The following is a 12,227-nucleotide window of genomic DNA, read 5'->3' as shown; positions in this document are numbered from 1 at the left end:
CCAGAAGGCAAGAACAGTTAAGACAAAAGGGACTACTCGAGAGTAAGGCTTGGAGGTGATTGCCCCTCTCATAAGATATAAAGGAGGAGCAAAAGGACAGGAACCTTTGCAGGAAGCAACATTGTTCACTCTGTTTGGATTAAACCTTGAAGCTCTGTGTGGACTTTGTACTCCATTTGGCCTGTTACAGTTAATTTGGCACTTTAGTTGTTGGCAGCAAGAGATAAAGGTGGGTGCTTATCTCGAGAGACTGTTTGGGACTCATTACGGGCTGGGAATGAACATAATTACCAGTGTTGGAATAAAAAGAGAGTTGTTTGAACTAAGTGTGTGCTTAATTATGGTCTCAGGAAGCCTTGGTCAGAACAAGTGGTAGTATTATGAACCAAGATAAAATAACTCTCTCTGGGAGAAACTGCTTTATAATGGAGAATTGTACAAGATCTTTTACCATTTACAAATGTTGTCCTCAATTTTGTTAAACCATCCTGGTGAAATTCTCCTTTCCCGAAACCAAAATTTGCCTTTTTTTTTGGAATGGTAGTATTAGTTGAATCTCTAGAGAACTGAAATTATTGTTTTTTTAAATAGGCTAAGTATGGAGGCAGACTCTGCTGACTTAGTCACATTTAGTCCCGTTTAATCTACATTGAAAAAGAAGATATGAGATGACATTTTAAGAGAAGTTGCCTGAACTTGGTCTTCTCCTAATTCAGACATTCGGTATGAGGAAATTTGGAAGAAGGGTGTTAGGGATATACCCTAGCAAGATCTGCAGGGCAGTCAGGCAGGCAGGCAAAATATGTGAGATAAGTGTTGTGTAGCTTACACTCAGTAAAAGCAGATACAAGTGCTAATTAAATAGTTTTATTCTAGCAAGAGTTAAAGCATAGTCAAAACAGTCCATATATCATTCACTTAGTCCAGTCCGTCCAGGGATTATTCATTTGCAAATTCCAGTGTCGAAAAAGAGAGGTCAGTACACTTACAAATATCAGTCCGGTGATATATCTCCTCGCAGTAGAGATATATGCAGAACTCAGAAACTCCTCTCTTCTGTCAGCAAACTCAGCAGTAGAGAAACACGAAGCTACCAAACCATCAACCATCCAATGCAATCCAGTAATTGCCAGCAAATCGTCAGCGTCTCGTCAGCTTGTCTTGCTCCCTCTTATGGTGGTTTCACACCACACCCAAATTACATGCTTTGCAGTTAAAGTGACACACACTTAAACTAACAATCATAGCTTATATATATTATTTTACCCAAACTACGTTAGGTGACTTATGTTATACCTAACAAAGGGGACTAAAATATTTTTCTTCTTCCTTTTATACATGTAACATTGTCTTGCTTAAAACTAATTATTATGACTGATAATTAGTTCATGATAGACAAAAAAAGGGGGGGATCCATTTACATAGATCCTTAGTCATTTTAACCTATTGCAACATAGAATTTCTAAGCTAAACTTTAATTACTTTATCAAATGAATTCCTCAGTCTAAAACTTTCTATATGTCATCTGATCTGTGTCCTTTTGCAGTTGCTTGTACAGCAAATGAAGAAGATATGAGAGTACACAATATAAAGCTGAAGTGGATCAACAGCGATAAAATATATTCTGAGGATGGAAATACAGTAGAATTTGTATGTAGAAGAGGCTATAAACCACATCCAGATACCAGATCATTAAGAGCTAGTTGTGTGGATGGGCAATTTGATTATCCGGATTGCATTCCTGTATGTATATTTTCAGAAAATTACTTTAATTCACAAATATTAACATTTTTTTCTTTGTCTATATACCTATACATCTATATCTATGCATTAAAAATCACTTGAAATCTTTAAAAGATCTAGGTCTGGCAGCTAAATTTGTAGATGTAATGGATTCTAAGGTAACTTGGTTTTCTGCATTTCTTCTAAATTAGAATACATCTTAACAGACTTGATTTAAACATTGAACATTAATAGAACAGACTTGAACATTGCGTGCTATCTAACAAAATGAAATTCAATGGTGAAAAAAGTAAGGTTCTACATTTAGGCAAGAAAAACCAAATGCACCGTCATACTGTAGGTGGTATAAAGTTGATTCTAAGGCAACTCGGTCTTTGGCAATTCTTCTAAATCAGAACACGGCTTAAGATTCCTGTGACCTAAATAAAATTCTTTCTTTTCAGAGCAATGGGAGAGAAGCACTCTGAGGGGAGATGTTACTTAAAAACAATGAGGCATGGGAGAGGGAGGCACAAACATCGCACATCATTTCATCTCTTCTGGTCTGTTGCTGGATCCTGGCAGATTCCAAGATAAAAAACAGGAGATCCCTTTGTCCTAGACCTGAAATGAGTGTAAACTCTAATATAACCTCATTGGGCTAGTTTGATTGACTTAATTGTCCTCAATGAAACAAATTCAATTAACATGCACTCTAAAATTTTCAGTAGAAAGCAAGTAATTCTTAGGTTGGATCTAGTAATCTCTTGAAGTCAGTAGAATTTCATTTAGTGATGGATAATCTATCTTGTCCAATTCATTTCAGAGGGTCTTCTTGTTCAATCTATTTTTACATTCATTCTAAGCTTGGAAATATTTTGTGGGATACCTTATTTTACATGTAATGAATGATTATCAGTGGTTACTAATTCAGTTAATTTTATTTGTTGTTCTGATCCTGTAGCTTCTGACAGATATTTATAAATCGTATGTAAACACACACAGGAATGCTATGGCTCAGTGGCTAAGACGCTGAGCTCGAAAGGCCAGCTGTTTGGCGGTTTGAATCCCTATCACTGCATAACAGAATGAGCTCCCATTACTTGTCCCAGCTTCTGCCAACTAGCAGTTTGAATGCATGTAAAACTACAAGTAGAAAAATAGGCACCAGCTCAGTGGGAAGGTTAAAGGAAAACAAAATGCACAGGCATAGTGTAGGTGGTACCTGGCTAAATAGTAGTAAATGTAAAAGAGAGGGATCTTGGAGTCCTAGTGGATGATTAGTTAAATATGAGTGTGCTGCAGCTGTTAAAAAAACCAATAGTTATTAGCTAATTAGTAATGCAGTTTTAGACTGCATTATCAGAGGGATAGATTCAAGATCATGTGAAGTGCTAATACCACTTTATAATGCTTTGGTAAGACCAGACTTGGAATACTGCATAGAGTTTTGGTTGCCACATTTTAAAAAGATGATTTGGGGACTGGAGGCTAAAACATATAAAGAAGGAACACTGGAATTGGGTATGTCTAGTTTAATTAAAAAGGACTGGCAGTGACATGATAGCAGTGTTTCAATATCTCTGGGGTTGGCAGTTAGAAGAGGGAGTCACGCTATTCTCCAAAGCACCTTAAGGCAGGACAAGAAGCAATGGATGGAAACTAATCAAAGAGAGAAGCGACTAGAACTAAGGGAAAATTTTCTGACAGAACAATTAATAGGTGGAACAACTTGCCTCCAGAATTTGTGAATACTCCAATACTGGAAGTTTTTAAGGAGAGATTGGACAACCATTTTTTTGAAAAGGTTTTCTGCCTGAGCAAGGAGTGGGACTTGGAAACCTTCAAGGTCCCTTCCAACTCTGTTATTTTGTTAAGATTCCTGTGATATAAATAAAATTCCTTCTGTTTAGAGCAACGAGAAAGAAGCACTAGGGGGATGGGGGTAATACTTTAAAATAATGAGGAATGGGGCCCGGAATGCTGAATCTGCCAGGATTTCATGTCTTCTGGTCTGTTGATGAAGCCTAACAGATTCCAAGATGAAGACCAGGAGATTTTCTCTGTGCTGGAGCTGAAACAAGTAGAAACTCTACTTTAAACCCACTAAGCTTCACTGATTCCATTGGCCTCAGTCAATAAATTTAGTTGCCTCAAAATGAATGGTTCCAAAGAAACACCCATGCCTTTTATTTTATTTATTTCATTTGCATTCAAACTTTAATATTCTCCTGTCCTTTGTATTTCCATATGCAATTTATTCCCTTACTCATGTGTCTACATGTGTATTTATAAATACCTATCAGAAGCCATAGGGCCAGAACAAAAAATAATATTAACTAAATTAGTAACTGTTGATAATAGCAATAGCAAAAGCACTTAGACTTATAGACCACTTTATAGTGTTTTACAGCCCTCTCTAAGCGGTTTATAGTCTCAGCATATTGCCCCAACAGTCTAGGTCTTCATTTTACCAACCTTGGAAGGATGGAAGTGTAGGTCAACCTTGAACTTCTCAGGATCAAACTCCTGGCAGAGGAAATGCAGAGTTAGCCGGCAATACTGCATTCTAACCACTATGCCACCATGGCTATATAATCATACATTATATATTATATGTAAAATAAAATATCCCACGAATGAATTGGACAAGATTGATTGATTATCCATCACTAAATGAGATTCTATTGACTTCAGGAGACTACTAGATCCAACCTAAGAATTACTTGCTTTCTATTGAAAACTTTAGGGTACACACTGATTAAATTTGTTGCACTGAGCACAATGAAATCAATGAAAATAGCTCATTGAAGTTAAATTAGATTTTCAGTCATTTCATTCTCAGAACATAGGGATTTCCTGTTCTTTATTTTGGAATCTGACAGGATTCAGCATCAGATTAAAAGAGATGAAATGATGGGCGATCAGTGGTGGTATTCTGCCTAGTTCAGCCTGGTTCTGACATACCTGTAGCACCAAAGATCAGCTGGCAGAGAACCGGTTCACTCCTAATCTCTCTGACGCTCTGCAGTTGGGCCCACCTACCCAGCCCTGCTCATAGGTCCTTTTTAACCTCTCAGCTGTTTGGCGTGGCAGAGCGGATTGCTTTGCTAAACAGCTGAGAGGTACAGTAGCTTAGTTTTTACTGCTTTAATGTGTGCACAAAATGCATGTTTGATTCATAATCAAGTTGCACGATCCCAGCCCTGCAGCCATGCCCACCAAGCTATGCCCACAGAACTGGTGGTGGGAACTTTTGAATCCCACCATTGTGGGTGATGTTTGTGCCTCCTTGTCCCGTGCCTCACTGTTTTTCAGTATTAACCCCAATCCCCATAGAACTTCTTTCCCATTGCTCTGAATTTCATTTGGATCACAGGAATCTTATTATATGATGGGGTTTGCATTTGAAATTGCAATTACTACCAATTGTATTAGTGAAATACATTTTTTGCTGAAATGTATGTGTAAATATCAAATATATGTATAGTGGACATTTTATTGGAAATCTTCTTAGTTAATAAACATGGGGTTTTTTCTTGGCATTGCTGTGCTACAGTTCCCAGTATTATTCTATTGGCTGTGTTGTGTGAGGATACTGTGAGTTTGTTTATTAATTGCATTTGTGTTCCATCTTCCCTCAAGTGTATTCCCTGAATTAAATTTGGTTACATGTAATTCCCCATTCCTATGTTTAAAATGTTGCTGCTTTGAGTTCATTCTGACTTCCAGAGTTTATATTACAAAATATCAAGAATGGCTATTAAATTATTAAAATTTAAAATATATCATTGTGTCAAAAGTCATCTTAAAAAAAGATAGAAATTGCTCAGTGATAAAATGGTCTAGAGTTCTTGAGTCACTTGAGTAGTTTTAACCATTTGATTTAAAAATGGTGATGCTGACTTTCAGAATCATCTTGCACATGTAGTTTGATATCTTAAAATTATTGCAGACTGCTTTCTGCTGTAGATCAGATCAGATGTACAGATACAAATTTGTTTCTTACTTATTGTTCACATTTTATTTTACAGATCTAACTTAATGAACAACGGGACATATACAGCACTCTTTAAACGAGAAGATGAATGTCTGAAATGATATACCATTCTCTTTAATATGACCACATTAAGCTGGATTGTATACTAGTATAAATGGTGGATCCAAACCTAAAAGACTACTTTGTAAAAGACAGCTTTTACCAACTGAAATTACTGGAAAAATGATAACATTTAAAAACAAGTTTATAGAACATCTTTAAGGCAGATAACATATTATAATGTAACATTATAAATATATTTTTTAAAATTTATCTTGAGTGAGGAACATAGAAATATATGTATATGTATATGTATGTATAGTAAAGATTAGATTAATCTGAATTATCAATCAACAGCTCATCTTAATGCAATAACAGTAGATAATTTAAATTGATGTTTTTACATATAGAAGTGTTCGTTTAAAAATAAAATAAAAAATCCATTAATCATTTTTACCTCCAAACAATTTGTAGTATATTTTGTAAAGATACATTTAATACTTGAGTTCACAATCTAATCCAAGATCCAGAAAGAATCTGGTGCTCCTTATGTTGCTCTAGAAATAGCCAAATGTACTTGAATGTTCAGAATCTGATGGAGGTTCATCCAGATGGATTTCTATCCGTGCTTTTGTTTTATTTTGCTTTTGTATGTTTGTTTTTACACTATGAAATTATATAATTATAAGTAATTAAAGATTAAGATAACTTTTAGAAATTGGCACAGGTCTTCCCAAGCTACATCCCTACAAAAGCTGTTACTTAACACAGAATAGATTAGAAGTTGCCATGATATAAACTCAAACAGATTCATTGTTCTAGATAAAGTGGACCGTTCAAAACAAACCTTGTAGCACCTTTTCGGATTACCAAATCCCTTCTTATTTTTGATTACCATAGATTAACAAGGCTATGCTTCCTTTAATGATCAAAGTCAAGGGAACTTTGTAAGGAATTTGATGTGTCCTTCTTGAATGTGATAGAGCTGTTTGGTGGAAACTTAAGTATAAGATATTATCTCACTGGCTTTTTCTAAACATTAATTGATTTGCTAGATTAGGTCAGCCACTGATGCAGCTAGCCAGTGGTGAGATTCGAATAATTCAACAACCTGTACTCTGCCCTAATGACCGGCTAGGTAGGTGTGGCTGGGTGGTCATGTGACTGTGTGTGTGTGGCCAACTCAATATCACTCACATCAAGGGGCACCTCATCTTGCCCAGCCTCTCCTTCCCATGCCTGGCCACACCTTGCCCCTATCCTCCCAGCCACTCCTTGTCATGCCTGGCTGCTCACCACACTGGAATGAGCAGTTTTCAAATAAAAAGAATGCTCACCTTGTGCAAATAAATAACAAACATCTTCTCTTCAGGTTTGATGCATCTTGCAAAGTATTACTGTTCATTCTAGTCTCCTTTCCTACCAATAGGTCCATCTCAGATTGTAATTTGCAACAACCTCTCTTGTCTTTTGCATCATTCTATGGGAAATTATTCTGAAATTTATCTGTGAGCTTTGCAAGTTCGTTTCCTCCAACCTGTTTTTTGCATGCAATTCTTACAAGTTATTTTGACATTCCTACCTCCTTTTTAAGCATAGTAGTGGTTAAGTTGCTGGCCTAGAAACCAGTAGACTCTGAGTTCTAGTCCCATTTTAGGCTTGAAAAAATGGCTGAGTGACCATTCACTCTCTCCCAGCCCAAACCACTTCTTAGATTGTGGTTGTGGGGAAACTAAGAGGAGGAAGGAATATTAGATAAGTTCTCCACCTTGAGTTCCTTATAAAGTAATAGACAAGATAAACATCTAACAAAATAAATCATTTGTTAGAATGATGTTCTTCTAAAAGAGAAGGGGTCAGTGGTGGGCTATTGCCAGTTTGGATGGGTTCTGGCGAACCAGTAGTTCTGACCATCAACTGGCCCCACCCATCAACCTCCGCTCTATCCTGTCCTATATTTTCTTCTTTCTGGCTCAGCTCAGTCGTGAGGCACAGCTGATTTCCATGCCTCAGTTGTTCTACTTACCAGGGCTGCTCTAGAAGGTAAGCAGCTGAGCTTTAAATTGCTGTATTTTGAATGCTGTGTGAAGCTTGCGCTTACAGAATCAGTTGTTAAACTGGTTGTAGCCCACCACTGGAAGGGGTGCTGACAGCCTTGTCACATGCCTTACACTACCACATTTATTTCATTTTTATCCACTTCATTTTTCTCTACTTTTTGGTTTATTCTTCAATAAAGGCATAGCCTGTGAAATTCTTACCTGTCGCACATGCCAGGTTTATATGGGAAAATATCAGGTAAACACATCCATGTGACTGACAGGCAATGGCAGCAGAAACCACTAAGCAGCTACATTCAGACAGAAAGGTGGAGGCACCAGGGTGCAAAAATCAGAGGATCTCAGGGAGGAAAGAGCTGAGACATTCATCTTTCATCAAACTGGCATAACCTAGTCAACTATAGAAAGACAGGGAAATCGTGCCTCTTTTATGTGCTCTTTCAATTGGAAAGTTTCAAACTGACAGTGCAAAAATTGCTCCAGCTCTACAATACTGGTGATTTTTTTAATGATCTTTCACTTTTTATCTAGAGAAGTGCTTGCAAGATTTAAAAAGCAAATTCAGCCATGCTCTGTTTTCCATTGAATCAATTTTGCCAAACATCTCCCCAACTCACAATAAAATAGCACTCACAAAATAACACTGTTCCAATATTTGAGGGGCTCCTACAAAAATGAGGGGGGTCCATCTATTTTCAAAAACACTAAAATGCATGACAAGAAACAATGGATGGAAACTAACCAAAGAGAGAAGCAACCTAGGACTAAAGAGAAATTTCCTAAGGGTGAGACCAATCAACCAATGAAATAGCTTGATTTCAGAAGTTATGGGTGCTCCATCACTAGAGAAGTTGTGGGTGCTCCATCACTAGAGGCTTTCAAAAAGAGTGAGGGAAGTACACCCCAAAAGGGCAGTGCCGGGAACCACTAAAACAATGCAGACAACTTAAAACAGCCATTCCCCTTTTTTAAAAAAAGTCAAAACCCCAAAGCAAAACACCAGCTGAGAGGCAAACTAAGAGCAGTTGCTCAAGCTAATTGAAAGCTTGGGTATGCTGTCAAAAGCCATTAACCTTCCAACTCTGTTATTCTATGTTCTCTATGTTCTAAATTGGGTGCTTCACGGCAGAAGCAATACCGCTTGCTGGACCACAAATGCATTAAATTCAGGGCCTGTATGATCAAGCTGCATCATTGTCCCCTCCTGTATCTTTTTGCCCCAGGAAGAAACAAGAAGTAGGCAACACTAACAGCTATAAAAGGTCTTAGGGAACTCCAGGGAGTATCAACTGATCACAGAAATGTTACTTAATATCCTTTGTAATGAAAAAGTTATGTAGCCTTTAATCCTGCTCCCCCACACATTCGAATCCTGGGATAATTCTCAAGAAGAGAATGTTTATAGTTGCATTCATTTGAGTGGAAGGGATTACAAGAGAGTAAGCAGGCACACCAAGGGGAGCATACATTGAAAGGCATGAACTCTTTGCCTAGTTTAGTTTACTTTATTGTCATTGCACCTCGTACAATGAAATCAAACACCATCTTCAGTACACATCATAACCATGACCATGACAATAAACACAAACACACATCCTTCACCCTTCACACATTGCACCGGAAACCCCCGACACCACACCAACACTGGACTGTACAGCAGAATTCAAAAGAGCTACTGCCCTGGGATAGAAGCTGTTTTTCAGCCTATTTGTCCTTGTTTTTATTATTCTGTACCATCTGCCAGATGGTAATAGTTCAAAACAAGGGTTCCTAGGATGGGATGGATCTTTGAGAATGTTTTGAGCTTTCTTAAGGCAGCAGGAGGTATAAAGCTCTTCCAAAGAAGGGAGAGGGCAACCAATGATCTTCTGGACAATGACATTAACCCTCTGGAGTGCTTTCCTATCTACCACTGTGCAATTGGCAAACCATACAGAGGTGCAGTATGATAAAATGCTCTCTTTGGTGCAGCGGTAGAAGGTAACCAACAGTTTTTCATTCAGTTGTTGTTTTCTGGGAAGCCTCAGGTAGTATAATCTCTGCTGGGCCCTGTTGACCAGGATTGCAATGTCAGGCATCCCAGGTCAGGTCCTCTTTTAGGGTAACACCCAGAAACTTAAACATCCTCACATAGCCCCCCGCTCCATTTTAGATGAGTCAGAGCAGTGTGAAGAGTGATGACTATAGTGTCCTTTGTAGATCTATTTTTTCTATATGCAACTCATGAATCATGTAAGAGGTGAAGAAACCCTTTAGCTGAAACCTGATTATGGCATCAGTAACAGTGCCAGACAGGTTTCAACTAAGATGACAAAATTGAGCTAGTTAGCTTGCTTTTTAGGGAAGTGCTACACTGGGGAGAAAAGCAGCTCAGAAAGAACAACTTGTTTAGTCAATCTCTCTGCAAGAGGTGGAGAAGAAAAAAAATGGACCAGAGACAGGACATTTATTGACTGACAATATTGCCAAACAAATGACTGGCAGAGAGATGCTGCAAAGGTTGCAAGAGATTTCTATCCAATGAGATAAACTGTTATGTCCTGAGGACTCAAGGAGTTCTCACTCAGGTCCACTGACTTTGTGTGGGCGATATTCCCCCATTCCCATTGGTTGGTTCTCCCAGCAGCCAGCTATAAAAGCAGGCTGCGGGGTCCAACTGCTTGCTGATTGCTGCGAGCCAGTTCCAGGCTTGGCAAGCACGGTCAGCCCTTTATTTGTAAAATAAAGTACTGTTGCACTCATGCTCTGGTTCAGCCTCTCATTGCTCAAACTTAACACTGGCGACGAGGATGGGATGGCTACCAGATGCACCTTGCAACCGCTGAGTCACTAGCCACCGATCCGCAGCCCAGAGAGAGCGATCGGCTGGCGATAAGGGAAACGCTGATCCGCAGCCAGAGAGAGCAGTCAGCTAACAAAACGAGCGATCAAAAAGAGCAAACGCAGATCCGCAGCCAGAGAAAGCGGTCGGAGTCAAAAAGTTAGAAGCGCCTGTAGCCGCTTGTTAGCCCCGCTTACGGGAAAGTGAAGCGCTGCGAGCCGCAGCCGCTCTGCATTTGGCGCGAAATTCAAACAGGTGTCATTTGAATTTCGAGCCAGTAGGAATCACAGCACAGCGCTGTAGAGAGTCACTAACGCCCACTTTTTGGCGCGAATCAAGACACCTCCAACGGCTAGCAGCCAACGTGGTAACCCAGAGAGAGAAAGAGAGGGTAGCAAAAAACCTCTCCAGAGCTGATATCACTAGTAACTCACGAGCGCTCGTAGTCCCAGAGAGATTTTTTCCACAGGTAGCCCAGCCGTTCCAGCACCATGAGTTCCAACCCAGTATTCCCAGCGTTTAAACCAGACAAAGAGAAGTGGGAATCGTATAAGAACCGTTTCAATCATTACATCGATGCGGTCGGCCTGGCGGATGCGGAGAGCATCGGAAAAATCCTATTTTCTAATCTACTGCGGAGCCACCGTTTGATACCGCCGCAGCACTCGTAGCGCCGAGAGAATTGAAAAAGCGTTCCGTGGTCCGAGTTGCTTGAGATCCTCACTAACCACTACGCTCCCAGGCCTTCACAAATCGCCAGGAGGTTCACGTTCCGTATGAGGAAGCAATCAAGTAAGGAGACCATCAATCAATATATGGCCGCCCTCAGAACAGCAGCCCTGCACTGCGGGTTTGGAACATACCTGGAGGACATGCTCCTCGATCAATTAGTTTGTGGGGTCAAGGATCTCAACCTACAGAGGCGACTGCTAGCTAAAAAGACCTCAACCTCGCGCAAGCGGTAGAGGAGGCCCTAGCAGCCGAGCTAGCAACGAACTCAGCCACCGAAATTCAGGGCCCAAGTGCCAAGCTAGCATCGTTCCCAGTCCATTCCGAAGAGGTGGAAGCGAAGGAAGCCCACAATGATGAGAACGATGTCCATCGCCTCACCAATGACAGACGGTCGCAGGTAGGGGCCAAACAAGAATACACCGGTCCACCCAAGCACATCACACTGTGCCTAGCCTGTGGGGATCACATCAAAGGGCCACCTGCAAGTTTAAAGGAGCCGTTTGCAACAACTGCCATAAGAGGGGGCACATTGCGAGAGTCTGCCAAGCCCCCAAAGCGCTGCACACAGACCCCCGTCCTCGCACTCGGGACCACAGAGGCAAGTATTAAACTGTCGCACGCACCGCTTGCCAGGCGTACTTGCCACACTGTTAGTAAAATTTCTCTCTCCGTTTCCCTAGAAGGTAAACCGTGCCACATGGAGGTTGACACAGGGTCAGCGCTCTCAATAATCTCGTGGAACACCCTCAAGAGACTCCACCCCAGCCTATCTACTACCCGGCTTCAGAGATGCCAGTTCGGTCTGAAGGACTACCAGGGGAAGGCCATTCCTGTGATCGGCAGAGGCAAGTTC

The 12,227-nt window shown here is 40.2% G+C and overlaps 2 protein-coding genes across 17 annotated transcripts in view; one reads left to right on the top strand and one right to left on the bottom strand.

Annotated features, from left to right (window-relative positions):
• LOC113436187 (complement factor H-related protein 5-like) overlaps positions 1 to 12,227 on the bottom strand; it is a 256,629-nt gene that overhangs the window by 117,125 nt on the left and 127,277 nt on the right. The gene's annotated exons all lie outside the window — the stretch shown is intronic.
• Positions 1 to 12,227, top strand: part of LOC113454770 (complement factor H-like) — an 84,770-nt gene that overhangs the window by 22,949 nt on the left and 49,594 nt on the right. For 2 of the 5 annotated variants that reach the window (XM_087930334.1, XM_087930337.1), the window contains 2 exons: positions 1,547 to 1,743; positions 5,757 to 6,219. The exons of 2 other annotated variants lie outside the window; for them this stretch is intronic. In XM_087930334.1, the coding sequence (XP_087786460.1) occupies positions 1,547 to 1,743; positions 5,757 to 5,762 (203 nt within the window). In that variant the 3' untranslated portion in view covers positions 5,763 to 6,219. Of the gene's footprint in view, positions 1 to 1,546; positions 1,744 to 5,756; positions 6,220 to 12,227 lie in introns of those variants that run through there. One more of the 5 variants, XM_087930339.1, reaches the window with a different exon arrangement.

The sequence above is a fragment of the Pseudonaja textilis genome, chromosome 3 (assembly GCF_049901715.1).
Source record: "Pseudonaja textilis isolate UNSWEBS1 chromosome 3, rPseTex1.2, whole genome shotgun sequence".
Lineage (NCBI taxonomy): Eukaryota > Metazoa > Chordata > Lepidosauria > Squamata > Elapidae > Pseudonaja > Pseudonaja textilis.
This window is presented reverse-complemented; position numbering and strand designations above follow the sequence as displayed.